This window comes from Myxine glutinosa, unplaced genomic scaffold (assembly GCF_964187855.1).
Source record: "Myxine glutinosa unplaced genomic scaffold, kmMyxGlut1.1 SCAFFOLD_1883, whole genome shotgun sequence".
In the NCBI taxonomy this organism is placed as follows: Eukaryota; Metazoa; Chordata; class Myxini; order Myxiniformes; family Myxinidae; genus Myxine; species Myxine glutinosa.
This window is the reverse complement of record NW_027617978.1, coordinates 20,059-33,895: the sequence shown is the minus strand read 5'-3', so window position 1 is coordinate 33,895 and position 13,837 is coordinate 20,059. Positions and strand designations below refer to the sequence as shown.

The 13,837-nt window shown below is 43.7% G+C and overlaps 1 protein-coding gene across 1 annotated transcript in view; it reads left to right on the top strand.

Annotated features, from left to right (window-relative positions):
• The window catches only part of LOC137431854 (oxysterol-binding protein-related protein 11-like), a 29,018-nt gene extending 16,664 nt beyond the window's left edge, over positions 1 to 12,354 (top strand). The window contains exons 3-6 of the mRNA XM_078769272.1: positions 195 to 377; positions 1,138 to 1,291; positions 6,137 to 6,215; positions 11,670 to 12,354. Coding sequence (XP_078625398.1) covers positions 195 to 377; positions 1,138 to 1,291; positions 6,137 to 6,181 — 382 coding nt within the window. The 3' untranslated portion in view covers positions 6,182 to 6,215; positions 11,670 to 12,354. The remainder of the gene's footprint in view (positions 1 to 194; positions 378 to 1,137; positions 1,292 to 6,136; positions 6,216 to 11,669) is intronic.
• Positions 12,355 to 13,837: the final 1,483 nt, after the last annotated feature.

Below are 13,837 nucleotides of genomic sequence, written 5' to 3'. Positions count from 1 at the left end.
TATCGCATTCCTTCCCCGTCACATGATCATCTTACGGCAAGCACACGTGCCAAAATTGGTCGCATTGCGGTTCAAGTAGGAATCGTACCTATTCGGCCCGAACTGCCTCCTCGCGATGCGTTTGTCTTGTCTGGTTGTGTTGTGGGTGTCAAAATGTGATTTTTATCTGCTTTTTCAAAATCTTGCCTAAACAGGGTTAACGCAGAGGTGAAGCACGTTGCCAGTACCACGGTGGTGTGTCGGGCACAAGGAGAGTGGAATGGTACGCTCGAGTTCGCTTACAACAACAACACGACAAAAACCATCGATGCAAGCACGCTGCCCGTCACTCGCAAACGGGTCCGCCCGCTCTGCAATCAGCGTCCGTTTGAATCGAGGTTTGTTTTGTAAGAAGCGTCGCATCGCCACCGGAAGAAAATAATCGTTTACTTGCTTTTTTGGACAATAAAAAAGGTGTCTCTCTCCTGCTGGCAGGTTGCTTTGTCCTAACAACTCTGGCCAGAACATTACACGTACAGAACCGCCTTTAGAGGCCATTTTTTCCCGCAGAGCAGGGGTTGGCCTTTTTCGGGCACCATGGTCCCCTTTTTGAAGCAATGTTTTATGGCCGATGCCCTTCCTGCCACCAACCCTGTTAGTCGCCTCTTGCGACACACAGGGAATTACCAGTGAACTGGTACTCAATTTACCAACCTCGGAAGGATGACAGGCTGAGTCAACCCCCCTGGCGTTAATTTAGCGATCGACCAGGATTCGAACCCAGGATCCTAGGATCCCAAGCCGGCACCCTAACCGCTAAGCCAACGAACCCAGGATCCTCGGATCCCAAGCCGGCACCCTTACCGCTAAGCCAACGAACCAAGGATCCTAGGATCCCAAGCCGGCACCCTAACCGCTAAGCCAACGAACCAAGGATCCTAGGATCCCAAGCCGGCACCCTAACCGCTAAGCCAACACACAGAGCTCATGCAATGTTCGTTTGTATTCAAGCATTTCGTAAATGCAAATGTGTGCATGGCCTGACTCAAATATTGCGAGTGTTCATGCCCATTGAAGTCGTTAACCTCGAGTACTAAAGCGTTTTGTGGTGTTTTTTTGTTCCCCTCCCCCCCTGACGCTGCTGTCCTTTACTTCCAGGCGGCTTTGGCAGAATGTGACTAATGCACTCCGCGCAGACGATGTGGAGAAAGCGACGGAGCAAAAGCATAAGCTGGAACAGAGACAACGCTTGGAGGAGCGACAACGGCTCGAGACCAACACTACATACGTTCCGAAATATTTTGTTAAAGAGGTTTGATATCATTCGTTCATTGAAAAAGGAAGTTGATGTTTATTTTTGACTCTTTAAGAGTGTTTGTTGAACCCACTAATTGTTGTCCTCTGTTTTTGGCGTCTTGAAACGATGGCACCTTTCAAAAATCGTTCTTCAAATTGTGAGTTTTATGGGCATTGATATATTTATCTACAATTCCTCAGCAAGCACATGTCATGTGATCGGCAATACATTGTATGCTGGTTCATTATCGACAATGGATTTGTACCACTCACAAAATCACTTGCCACATGCGCACACGCATCTGTACGGACTGATAGACATCACTTGTCACATGCGCACATGCGTCTGTACGGACTGATAGACATCACTTGCCACATGTGCACACGCATCTGCACAGATGAATAGACATCACTTGCCACATGCGCACACACGTCTGTACGGACGGATAGACATCACTTGCCATATGTGCACACGCGTCTGCACGGACGGATAGACATCCCTTGCCCCATCTGCACACGCGTCTGCACGGACGGATAGACATCACTTGCCACATGCGCACACGCGTCTGCACGGACAGATAGACATCACTTGCCCCATCCGCACACGTGTCTGCACGGACGGATAGACATCACTTGCCACATGCGTACACACGTCTGCACGGACTGATTGACATCACTTGCCACATGCGCACACGCGTCTGCACGGACAGATAGACATCACTTGCCGCATGCGCACACGCATCTGCACGGACGGATAGACGTCACCTGCCACATGTGCACACGCGTCTGTACGGACGGATAGACATCACTTGCCACATGCGCGCACACGTCTGCACGGACGGATAGACATCACTTGCCACATGCGCACAAGCGTCTGCATGGACAGATAGACATCACTTGCCACATGCGCACACGCATCTGCACGGACGGATAGACATCACTTGCCGCATGCGCACACGCGTCTGTACGGATGGATAGACATCACTTGCCACATGTGTACACGCGTCTGCACGGACGGATAGACATCACTTGCTACATGCGCACATGCATCTGCATGGATGGATAGACATCACTTGCCACATGCGCACGCACACGCGTCTGCACGGACGGATAGACATCACTTGCCACATGTGCACACGCGTCTGTACGGATGGATAGGCATCACTTGCCACATGCGCACACGCGTCTGCACGGACGGATAGACATCACTTGCCACATGCGCACACGTGTCTGCATGGACGGATAGACATCACTTGCCACATGCGCACACACGTCTGTACAGACTGATAGACATCACTTGCCACATGCGCACACTCGTCTGTACGGATGGATAGACATCACTTGACACATGCGCACACATGTCTGTACGGACGGATAGACATCACTTGCCACATGCGCACACGCGTCTGTACGGACGGATAGACATCACTTGCCACATGCGCACACGCGTCTGCACGGACTGATAGACATCACTTGCCACATGCGCACACGCATCTGCACGGACGGATAGACATCACTTGCCACATGCGCACACGCGTCTGCACGGACTGATAGACATCACTTGCCACATGTGCACACGCATCTGCACGGACGGACAGACATCACTTGTCACATGCGCACACGCGTCTGCACGGATGGATAGACATCACTTGCCACATGCGCACACGCGTCTGGACGGACAGATAGACATCACTTGCCGCATGCGCACACACATCTGCACGGACGGATAGACATCACTTGCTACATGCGCACACGCGTCTGCACGGACTGATAGACATCACTTGCCACATGTGCACACACGTCTGCATGGACGGACAGACATCACTTGCCACATGCGCACACGCCTCTACACGGATGGATAGACATCACTTGCCACATGCGCACACGCGTCTGCACTGACGGATAGACATCACTTGCCACATGCGTACACGCGTTTGCACGGACGGATAGACATCACTTGCCGCATGCTCGCACGCGTTTGCACGGACGGATAGACATCACTTGCCACATGCGCACACGCGTCTGCACTTGACAGATAGACATCACTTGCCACATGCGCACACGCGTTTGCACGGATGGATAGACATCACTTGCCACATGCGCACACGCGTCTGCACGGACGGATAGACATCACTTGCCACATGCGCACACGCGTCTGCAAGGACGGATAGACATCATTTGCCACATGCGCACACGCGTCTGCACGGACGGATAGACATCACTTGCCGCATGCGCACACACGATTGCACGGACGGATAGGCATCACTTGCCGCATGCGCACACGCGTTTGCACGAACGGATCGACATCACCTGCCACATGCGCACATGCGTCTGCACTTGACGGATAGACGGACACATGACGTGCTCACAACATTTGATCAGGAGGCTGCAGTTAACTTCATGTCAGAATTGCCAGTTTTTGTGCAACACTTGATGACACATTGCTCAAACCTGAACATTTTCTTCTTGACTCTAGTGGGACAAATAGTGCAGAGTTCAGAGTTCATATCGTGTCTGTTTGGGGCACGTACGCCATTAATCACCAATCACTTGATATGCACTTGCGGAAGTATGTCCATGACCATTAAAGCTCACCCCTATGAGGGGAGGTCCTGGAAAATTTTGATGTGTTTGTAGATTGTGTGTGCTTGTGTGCAAAGCATGCAATGGTTTCCTAAAGTAACGGCATCCAAGCTCATGAGTATTGACTATTACAGCAGTTGCTTCATTCCAAATGGAAGAGCCCGCTTGCTTCATGTGTCCGTTCCCTTCATGTATGACCTTAACCCCGAGCAATCTCTAGGACTACATAACATTGCAATTTTCACTTATTTTTCTAAACCTTTAACTGTCACGATACACACCTGTTTGCAAACCGATTGTCAAGCCAACGTGAACATTCAGACGTCAGAATTACAGACACTCTTCAGCATGAGCAGTGAGGCAACTGGCATGCAAGAGGTAGGGAGAGTGGTTTCTCCCTCCCTCTTGGTATTTTTGTCTGTTCTTGCAGTAGTCGGCACATAAACCTGGCTAAATGTGATGTTGAAGGGATTATTTTGGATGAACAGCTATAACACGGTCAGACACGAGCTGGTGTCCCTTTATGACTTTAGCCCCTGCTTATTTAGAAGTAGCTGAGGTACCCGGAGTTGCTGGGTAACATGGAGTCACTTTGTGATGAGAATATGAAGAGAGGGGGAGAAAGAGAGTGGAGGGGGTAAGGGGAAAGAGGGGAGAGGGAGTGGAAATGGGGTGGAGGACAAAGAGGGGAGGGGATAGATGGGAAGAGGGGAGAGAGAGAGAGGGAGGGAGAAAGGAAGGGGTGGGAGAGCAAAGCCTCACCTCATGTTGCTAAACTGTACATTCTGGGGAGGAGGGGAGGTGTGGAGAACGGGAGGAGGAACATGTAGGAAGAGGGAAAGGGGAGGGTGTCACCTACTATAGCTCACCTACTCTTCGCCAAGGACACTGTGGGATTTTATAATCCACCAACTAATGCTGGCAGACGGGCTTCCCAGTTCCACGGCCATCCGTGGGTCGGTACATACATTGATGAATCGCCCTACCTGTGAAACACCAGGAAGACAGTTTATAGCCAGGTTGGGATTGAAATCCAGGCTAGATGGCTTAGAGCGAGTGTGCGTACCTTTCGGGCATAGTGCTTGTCCCGTTGCTTTAATCCTCTAATTTGTTTTGCCTTCTAATTCCTGGGATGTCCCCACTGAATAGTGAGCCATTGTATCACCATGAAAGCCAAGTGGCTTATACATTTGATGTTGGTTTTTTTATGTGTATATTATTGTAGGTATATTAATATAATGAAAGTAGATCACACAAAAAGGGGCAAAATTAAAGATTTTTAGCATGCAAGGCACCGACTGAGGCACCGCACGACGCACACACCACGAACCCCATCACAGGCACGTGGGGGCGAGTTTGAAGAAAAGTAATTATCAGAAGCACATTGTTTCTCCGTAATGTCTTTCAAGTTTGAATAAATAGTTTCTCATGAGTTTGAAGAAGATCTGGGTGGTGTATGTTGCCAAAACGCAGTGAATAATAAAGGTTGTTATTTTTTTATGTTGATGTTTTCGCAATTTCATGAGTAGCTGAGTTTCCCCATCATCCTTTGAAGAAGAAGAAGAAAAAGGGTTGTTCATGCTGTTTCTCTGGAAAAAGAAGAATTATCATGGCTGTGTTTCCCCATGATGCTTTTCAAATTTGAAGAAGAAGAATTATCAGAAGCAGATCGTTTCTCTGTAATGTTTTCCGAGTTTGAAGAAAAAGTTTATTGTTGAGTTTGAAATTGACAGCTCGAACCAACTTGCCGGAACTCAAAGACGAAGTCGATGAACGTTATTTTTTTATATGTATCTATTTATGTGGAAGTGACGGGCCATATAATGAAAGCAGATCACACAAAAAGGAGGAAAATAAAATGGCACAAACAAAGGTGAGGCACACTCCGAGGCACCACAATGTCTGAATTAGACAAATTAACACTTTTTTAATAGTTGGAACTGCTGCTGAGGTCAATTCCACAATTAAAATTTTGAAATATTGTTCAGGTGAAGAGATTCTTTAGCTTTGCGGAAATTCAATAAAGGCACGAAGATTGGTGTTTATAAGCATTGCAATGTATACAGGAATACAGCGATTTGTTGTGGATAGATTGTAGATGGGGACACATTTTGTGAATTTACACTCTATCCCTAAATGTTGAAGGTCAATTTTTGAATGTTGATGATATGCTTCATGTTGCTACAAGTTTTTGGCGTGATGGGTTTGTATTGAGGGCCTACGCTCTGTCGTATAATATAATTTCTGCCTTAAAAAATCAAACTTTATTTCCTTGCAGGGTGACGGCTGGGTTTATCACAAGCCGCTGTGGAGGCCAACATAAAGGGGTGGAAGAAGTGAAGACCGATCATATGAATGTAAGAGCAATGATGACGGTGTCTCTTCGCCCAGAATGCCATGTAAATGAAGTCATTGTGAGGCCTCGATACAGGAAGTACTAAAAAAAGGTCGTCGATGCAGGAAGTAGTAAAAAGTCAGTAAAGCCACGACACGTAGAGACACGCTGTACGATTTTCAAATGAAAGTTATACGTGATAATTTACGACATTCGTCCTAATAAATATACCCATTAATCCTCATAAATGAACAGTAAGCTGTATGTCATGCTCTTCTGCTGCCAACATGATGACTATTAATAAACCAGAGAATAAACATGTTATGCTGTTGTATTGCAGAAACAGGAAGTAATCTCGATTGTTGCAATGTCAACATTGTGATGCATTGTCTTTGCCCATAGATTTGGGACAACATTTACATATATTACCCCTTGAACTATTATTAATTTAATGATTTAGCCATCAAGGTGGAGGGGGGAGGAGGGAAGGGTTTTGTGTGGTGGATTTTGGGTTGGGGGGGGGGGGGGAAGGGGGAGGGTTGTGTGTGGGGGGGGGGGTAGTTGGGGGGAGTTTTTACTTTTGCTCTTTTGCATCATTCGTGATAGCAAAATATTTTTTACTATTTCAGGCATAACAAAGAAAATGCATTTTCATTTTGATTTGGGTGAAATTATTTGCAAAGGTTTTTCTTTGTGAGCCGATGTCGGTCCTTTGGTTTAGAATCGGTTTTGCTGAATGATAAATTAAAGCCAACTCAAGAGTCCGTGACAGGATAAAGAATGCTCGCAAGTATGTATAATATAGAATGGCAAGCTTTATCCCCATTTTGCAATAACTATAAGTACAAATATCTGGGTTTATCGAAGATCGGAATGAAAGAGGGGCTGAGAGGCCTACATAGTGATGATGACAAGGGAGGGGAAAGCAAATGAAGCGCTGATTGAAGAAGGGAAAAGCTGAGAACAAAGAATTAGACTTTTACTCTCTATTCCAACCTCCATAGATGTTATTTGTGGAATTGAAACACCTGCATTGAATTTTACTACTCGAAAGTGCAACGTTAGCGTGCATCTTATTACGCACCGAGATAGTCAGGAATTTCCTGCATGTTTATACTTTCCCATCCATGGAGGGTAATTGTACACCTTTATTGTGGAAGGATTGAGTGTTTGATCCGTGGGGGAATATCATTGTGATCTTGTCTATGCGGACATTATTATTTCCCAAGTCCTTGTAAATCACCAATCTCTACTCAAAATTGAATTCAGACTTTTTTTTGTCATTTTTGCCAACTGAGATACATTGAGGACCAAAGATGTTCACATGTGTTTAAGTATATGTTGGGTCAGCTGTTTTGACGATTGGAATGTGCACAAGAGCTTCCTTCCCTTTGTGCAAGTTTTGAACTCAAACTGAATTTCAATCAGTTGTCACACAACCATTCATTGTGTCATAAACTTGATGCTTTCCTGGAATAAATAAACATTTTTGTAATTCTCTAAATATGTTGAGCATATTGATAAATCTTAGTAGTTGATGTTGTATGTGACGGTGCCTATTGTGTTGCTGCATATAGACAGTGAATCGTGTGTTTTCTTAACCTCATATTTCTTTTTATTAATTTATTTCACAACCTTCCTGAAAAAGATTCACAATTAAGCCGCAAATACTTAATAGTGCATTATTGGGGAGGACACTGGATTTGTGTACCACCGTTTTGTTTTGTTTTCCTTCCAGGAGCTAAGCTCATGGAAGAGCCAGGTAGAACTCGCAGTGGGACAAACGTCAAGAGAATGGACGAACAGGAAAAGAGAGGGAGGATGTGATGAAACTGAAGCTGGCAAGTAAGACGGTTGAGTTTAAGGTTCATGAAGGTAATAAAGATCATGGGTCGATAAGCGATGGCTGTGCACTGTGTTTGAAGTTCCAGTTGGAGGAGAGAGACCAAACAGCCTCTGGAAGATGAGATAAATGAGGAATAAAAGTTTAGGTGTGCATTCACCTTGAATTTTGAAAGTTTAACCAGAATGGGGTTTCTATAAGAATGCATGCATCATGTAGGGGATAGGCAGGGTCAGAGGACAGAGAGCATTGGGGGCAATGTTGGAGAACAGATGGTAGAAAACAGAGACCAACCTGCCTGCAATGTGAGAGCAACAGACCTTATGATTCGGTCTCTTCACGGGAGATTCCAATAATTTTGAGAGTATTAGATTCCACTGAATCCAGGAGAGACTGATGTGAAGCTGGGGCACTAGCCTACAGTTGAGAGAAGCACACCATTGACATAAGGACAAAGGCCCTGTATTGTAGACTGTGAGTATTTCTGATTTTCCAATGAAAGACTTGGATTGATGCAGGACTCCCAGTTTGCGGCTGATGTTGGAGGCCAGCCCTGACTACCCAGGAAAGGTCATGGCTGATGGTGAGCCATAGAAGTTCAAGAGACTGAATGGATTCCAATGGATGACAAAGAAAATTGATGGGTGATCTTGTCTATGCAGACATTATTATTTGGCAAGTCCTTGTAAATCACCAATCTCGACTCAAAATTGAATTCAGACTTTTTTTTTGTCATTTTTGCCAACTGAGATACATTGAGGACCAAAAATGTTCACTTCTGTTTAAGTATACGTTGGGTCAGCTGTTTTGACGATTGGAATGTTGCACAAGAGCTTCCTTCCTTTTGTGCAAGTTTTGAACTCAAACTGATTCCAGAACGTTAGAGTGAGAATCTGGGATTTGGCAAGATTGAAGGTGTGTTCCACTTATAAGACCAGCATCTAATCAATTTCGGATCAGCAGACAGAGATGCAGCTGCTGTCTACCTTTTGCCACAATGTGGAGTCATTTACAAAAAGGAAGAGGGTTGTAAAGTGTATCAGAGAGGTCATTAACATAGATGAAGAACAAGACCTGTCCCAAAACACGGCCTTCGGGAACTCCAGCCTCCAATGGCAGAGGGGAGGAGTGGATTCTATTGACGGTACCACATTATCTGTGTGCCCATCTATGACGTGGATAATATGACTGCCCCGCCTAGTATTATCTCTGCAATGCCAGTCCACACTGTGATTGATCCTTGCTTGTTTAGGGTTCAAATACCTGAGTTGACAGATGTCTACATCTCTTCAAACTAAGATAGATTCATGAGATTTACCATCTCACTAATGAGTCACTGATATAAATCTTGCTTGCTATTTAATATCCTTTAGCAAGGCGATAATCAGCCTCCCCCACCTCGTGTTGTTTATTTTTCAATGCCAGTCCACACTGTGGTTTATCCATGCTTATTACCCTTAGGACAGTTGCTATGGGCACTCAAAAGCTACCTTTGAAAAAGACAGTGCCACCTTAAATTCCCCCTAACCAAATGTTAAAAAAATTCCCACAAATGTCAATTAATTAATGATAATACTGTTCATTTATTTAATTGTGTTTCTATGCCCCCAGCGGTGCTTGTAATAGCGGACATGGATTTGTCCCCCCCATTGGAGGAATACCCTCTCGTGTTCAGACCATTGGTGCTCCTATGGTTGGCAGCGTGTGTCCCGGAAGCATTGACGGAAAGAGATTTGCAATCATATGTGTGGGAAAATTGCATACTCTGTCAGGGTCGCCCAGATAGCTCAGATGGCAGAGCATTGGTATTGTTTTTCCAGAGGACCTGGGTTCGATTCCTGGTCACATATCAATTAATAAATGTAAAAAAGCAACTTTGTTCGTTTACTAATATACAGGGTGTCTCGATATTGTGACGTTTGTGGGGGTAGGCATGGAATACCTTATGAAAGTTTAGAATGTGTAGGTTTTAGTATGGACAGTGTGACGTGAAGAAGAAGAAGCCATTTTGATGTACATAAGTAGGGAATCTGTATAAAATAAGATCGTATGTGTGTCTCCATACGAGGGGTGGAGCTATGCTAATTAGGTAGGGTTTCAGGATAACCCCCAGTGTGTAATTGCCACAGTGATTTTTTTTTTTTCCATAATGTTCTTATAAAACTCAGCCGGCCAGGCAATGGGCTCCATTAGCCAACCACGCCGCCAGGACCGACAGAAACCAATACATTTGCCAATCGGCAAGTACACCCTGACGTCATCCGAACATTCCCGAACAACGACTAGACTCCGCCCCCCGACTACTCGTAACAGAGAGACCACGTCCTGAGATTTTTGACTGGGTAAGGAGCCATGGAGTGATGAACAGAGCTCGGTGAATGGACAGAGTGTGACGTCAGTGGTGGAAGATTCGAGATCTAGGGGAGCAAAAAGAAGCTGTCTTCCCATCTTGATTTCTTGTGTGCTGGTGTTCGTTGGACGCTGTCACATTCTTTCTTCTGATCCTGGGATTCATAGCGGACGGTCATGTTTGCCGCTCTCTCCTTTGTTCTGGCTTGGTCATGGGTGGTGGCGCATCTTTGGCTTGCGTGCGCTTGTGGGGAAGAGACTGAACAAGAGAGGTTCGGGGCAGTCGGCATCGCAAGATGTACCTCACGTTGGGATGTCGAGGATTGCGAATCCGCGCCATTTTTGTGCGCTTCCCACACGGTGGTTTGGAGGCGACGAACGTCTACAAGCCCTCGGTTGAACTGCAAAGCTGAGTGCCAGCCAATTACCAAACCATTTTATTTTATTTTATTTCTCCCTGTCTGTAATTGAGTCCGCATGGAGGGTCTCTCACCCTCACCTTAGCCGATTACTATTAGTTTTCACCTCAACATTTTTATTGTCTTTGCATTTATTTTAATTAAAACATTATTTGTTGAATTTTACTTTTCTTGTCTTATTTCATTTCTTTGTTTGTGAGTTCGGATTAACCCAGTGTTGGCCGTCCGATCAGGTAAGGTTTCGGGCTTTCCCACGCGTGCCAAAGACAATCTTGCCAAGGTTCGAAGTACGCCTCGGAGTTGAAGCTCGGTTCGGTCATTTGTCACCCAGGGGTCTCAACCCCGGGGAGACGACAATATGTGTACAGTCTTTGTATTCCAAAAAGTATACTATCTCGTTGTTCTGCACGATCTTATGGGTAATAGCTGATTGATGACATGCAATCATTCAATTACAGACAAACGCAGTCTTTAAATAACATTCAATATCCCACTCTTTCTGCTGTTTGATTAATTATTCTGAAATATTGAAGTCTGTGTACATTTTATTGAGACGTCTTGTATTTCCGAGAGAGAAAATTAATATTAGTCGTTTACATTTCAATTTCTATATTTTTAACCAGAATTTTCCAAATATACCAGAAATTATGGAGAAGATTAAACAATAAAGATCATTTTGGTGCACCAGCTTTCCATGATAAAATATTATTTCTAAAGCGTTAATATTGTGGTCTCCACACCTCAAATGTATTCAAAGGATTTGGATCATTGTGGCATGGCCTTTTAAAAACAGAGACCATGGCCCTAACAGTCAGTAACACAATCCCAATGTTTGTTTTTTTTTCTTTTATCTTATATAAAGCAGATGTCAGAACTTATGGAAGAGCAGAATAACAGAGCGCAAAATGGAACGAAGGAGAAACAGGTGCACAAGGCCACATGGAGGTAATACAGCACGTGGAGAGGAGTTTCAGGAGCACCGCGACTCTGATCTCCAATTGGCGTCAGACTCGCAGAAGAATAAGCACATTCATTAACTGTCACTTTGCAAATCGCCTTTTGATGTTACAGAAATACAGATTGTCGATTTTGGATGAAACTGCTTCATTTCCTCTCTCCAAAATTTTAACTGATTCCGTTACCGGTAAATACCTACAAACTTATCGATCGCCAAGCTGTAAATTTGAATCACATCTTGGATTAAAGGGGAACAAAGAAGTTAATTTTTCGATGCAAGCAGAATCGTGCCTTTAAAAACAATACATTGAATAATAAGAAAGCACATTGCTTCATCAATGATTTTTATTTGACAGACATCCAGTAATACATCACAACTATATGTGAAATTGAGAAGAGTCCGTTTGTTTGTTTTGGTTTGTTCGACTTTGATACACTCTGAACCACTGGACGGAATAAATTGAAAGCTGATGATTGTACCCAGGGTGTACCTGGGAAGGTTTTTGGTGTTTAAAAATAACTCATAGCCTGGGAGGTTCAAGGTGGGTTCCTCTGCCGAGAGACATAAATTATTAAAAGGAAAAGTGTCTGTCCATTCGTGTGTCAAGCTTCATTTCTAAAGGCTTCCTGCTGTCGTAGAATACTAAAAACAGTACCATTGGAAAGCTAATGATCGATGAACTTGGAACTTACATTTGTGTCTCTGATGTTAAAAATGCCTGATTTAAAAGCCCATCTTTCCACGATTGAAGAAGAAGAAAAAGCAGAACCTTGAGCTTAAATGTAGCCGTTGCTACTGACATATAATAACCAGGGAACCACTGATAGGTGTGGATGACCCACAAAATATGTAACAGAGAAGAAAGTAAATACCTATTTTGGAGGGCAAACACCAGATTTAAAAAATTTTTTTTAATGCCGAGAACAAACTTTAGTCTATCACAGGTGACGAAGGTTGTGGTCAATTTTCATCGGAATTATATGTGTAGTTCCAGAGGAAAAAGCAAATGCAGTCCTTATTTTGATGGGTTAAACCTGGACCCACTTTGACCACCTGTAAACCCGCTTAGACCCTGATATTTTTTAATTGCCATGAACAAACTTTGTTACATCAGGGGTGATGAAGATTGTGGACATCTTTCACCGAAATCATGTGTGTAGTTTCGGAGAAGATGATCTGAGTTTTTATGTACAGCCTCACTGACTCACTGACTGACTCACTCACTGACTCACTGACGGAAACCGCGAATGTGAATACCTCACCGGAACAATTTTTGTTCCAGTCGATCTAAAATGGTACCGATAGAAAGATAATAATCGATTACCTTAGTTGTAAAAGTAAAAATCGATTTACTTGGTTGGAAAGCAAATAATCGACTTACTTGGTTGGAAAGCTAATAATCGATTTACTTGGTTGGAAAACTAGTAATCTGTTTACTTGGTTGGAAAACTAATAATTATTTACTTGGTTGGAAAACTAATAAATCGATTTACTTTGTTGGAACGTAAACAATGGAGTTACTTGGTTGGAAAACTAATAATCGATTTACTTGGTTGGAAAGCTAATAATTATTTACTTGGTTGGAAAGCTAATAATCGATTTACCTGGTTCGCAATCTAATAATCGATTTACTTGGCTGGAAAGCTAATAATTATTTACTTGGTTGGAAAACTAATAATCTATTTACTTGGTTGGAAAGCTAATAATTATTTACTTGGTTGGAAAGCTAATAATCGATTTACCTGGTTCGCAATCTAATAATCGATTTACTTGGCTGGAAAGCTAATAATTATTTATGGAGTTGGAAAGCTAATAATCAATTTACTTGGTTAGAAAGCTAATACTCGATTTACCTGGTTCGCAATCTAATAATCGATTTACTTGGCTGGAAAGCTAACAATTATTTATGGAGTTGGAAAGCTAATAATCGATTTACTTGGTTGGAAAGCTAATAATCAATTTACTTGGTTGGAAAGCTAATAATCGATTTACCTGGTTCGCAATCTAATAATCGATTTACTTGGCTGGAAAGCTAACAATTATTTATGGAGTTGGAAAGCTAATAATCAATTTAC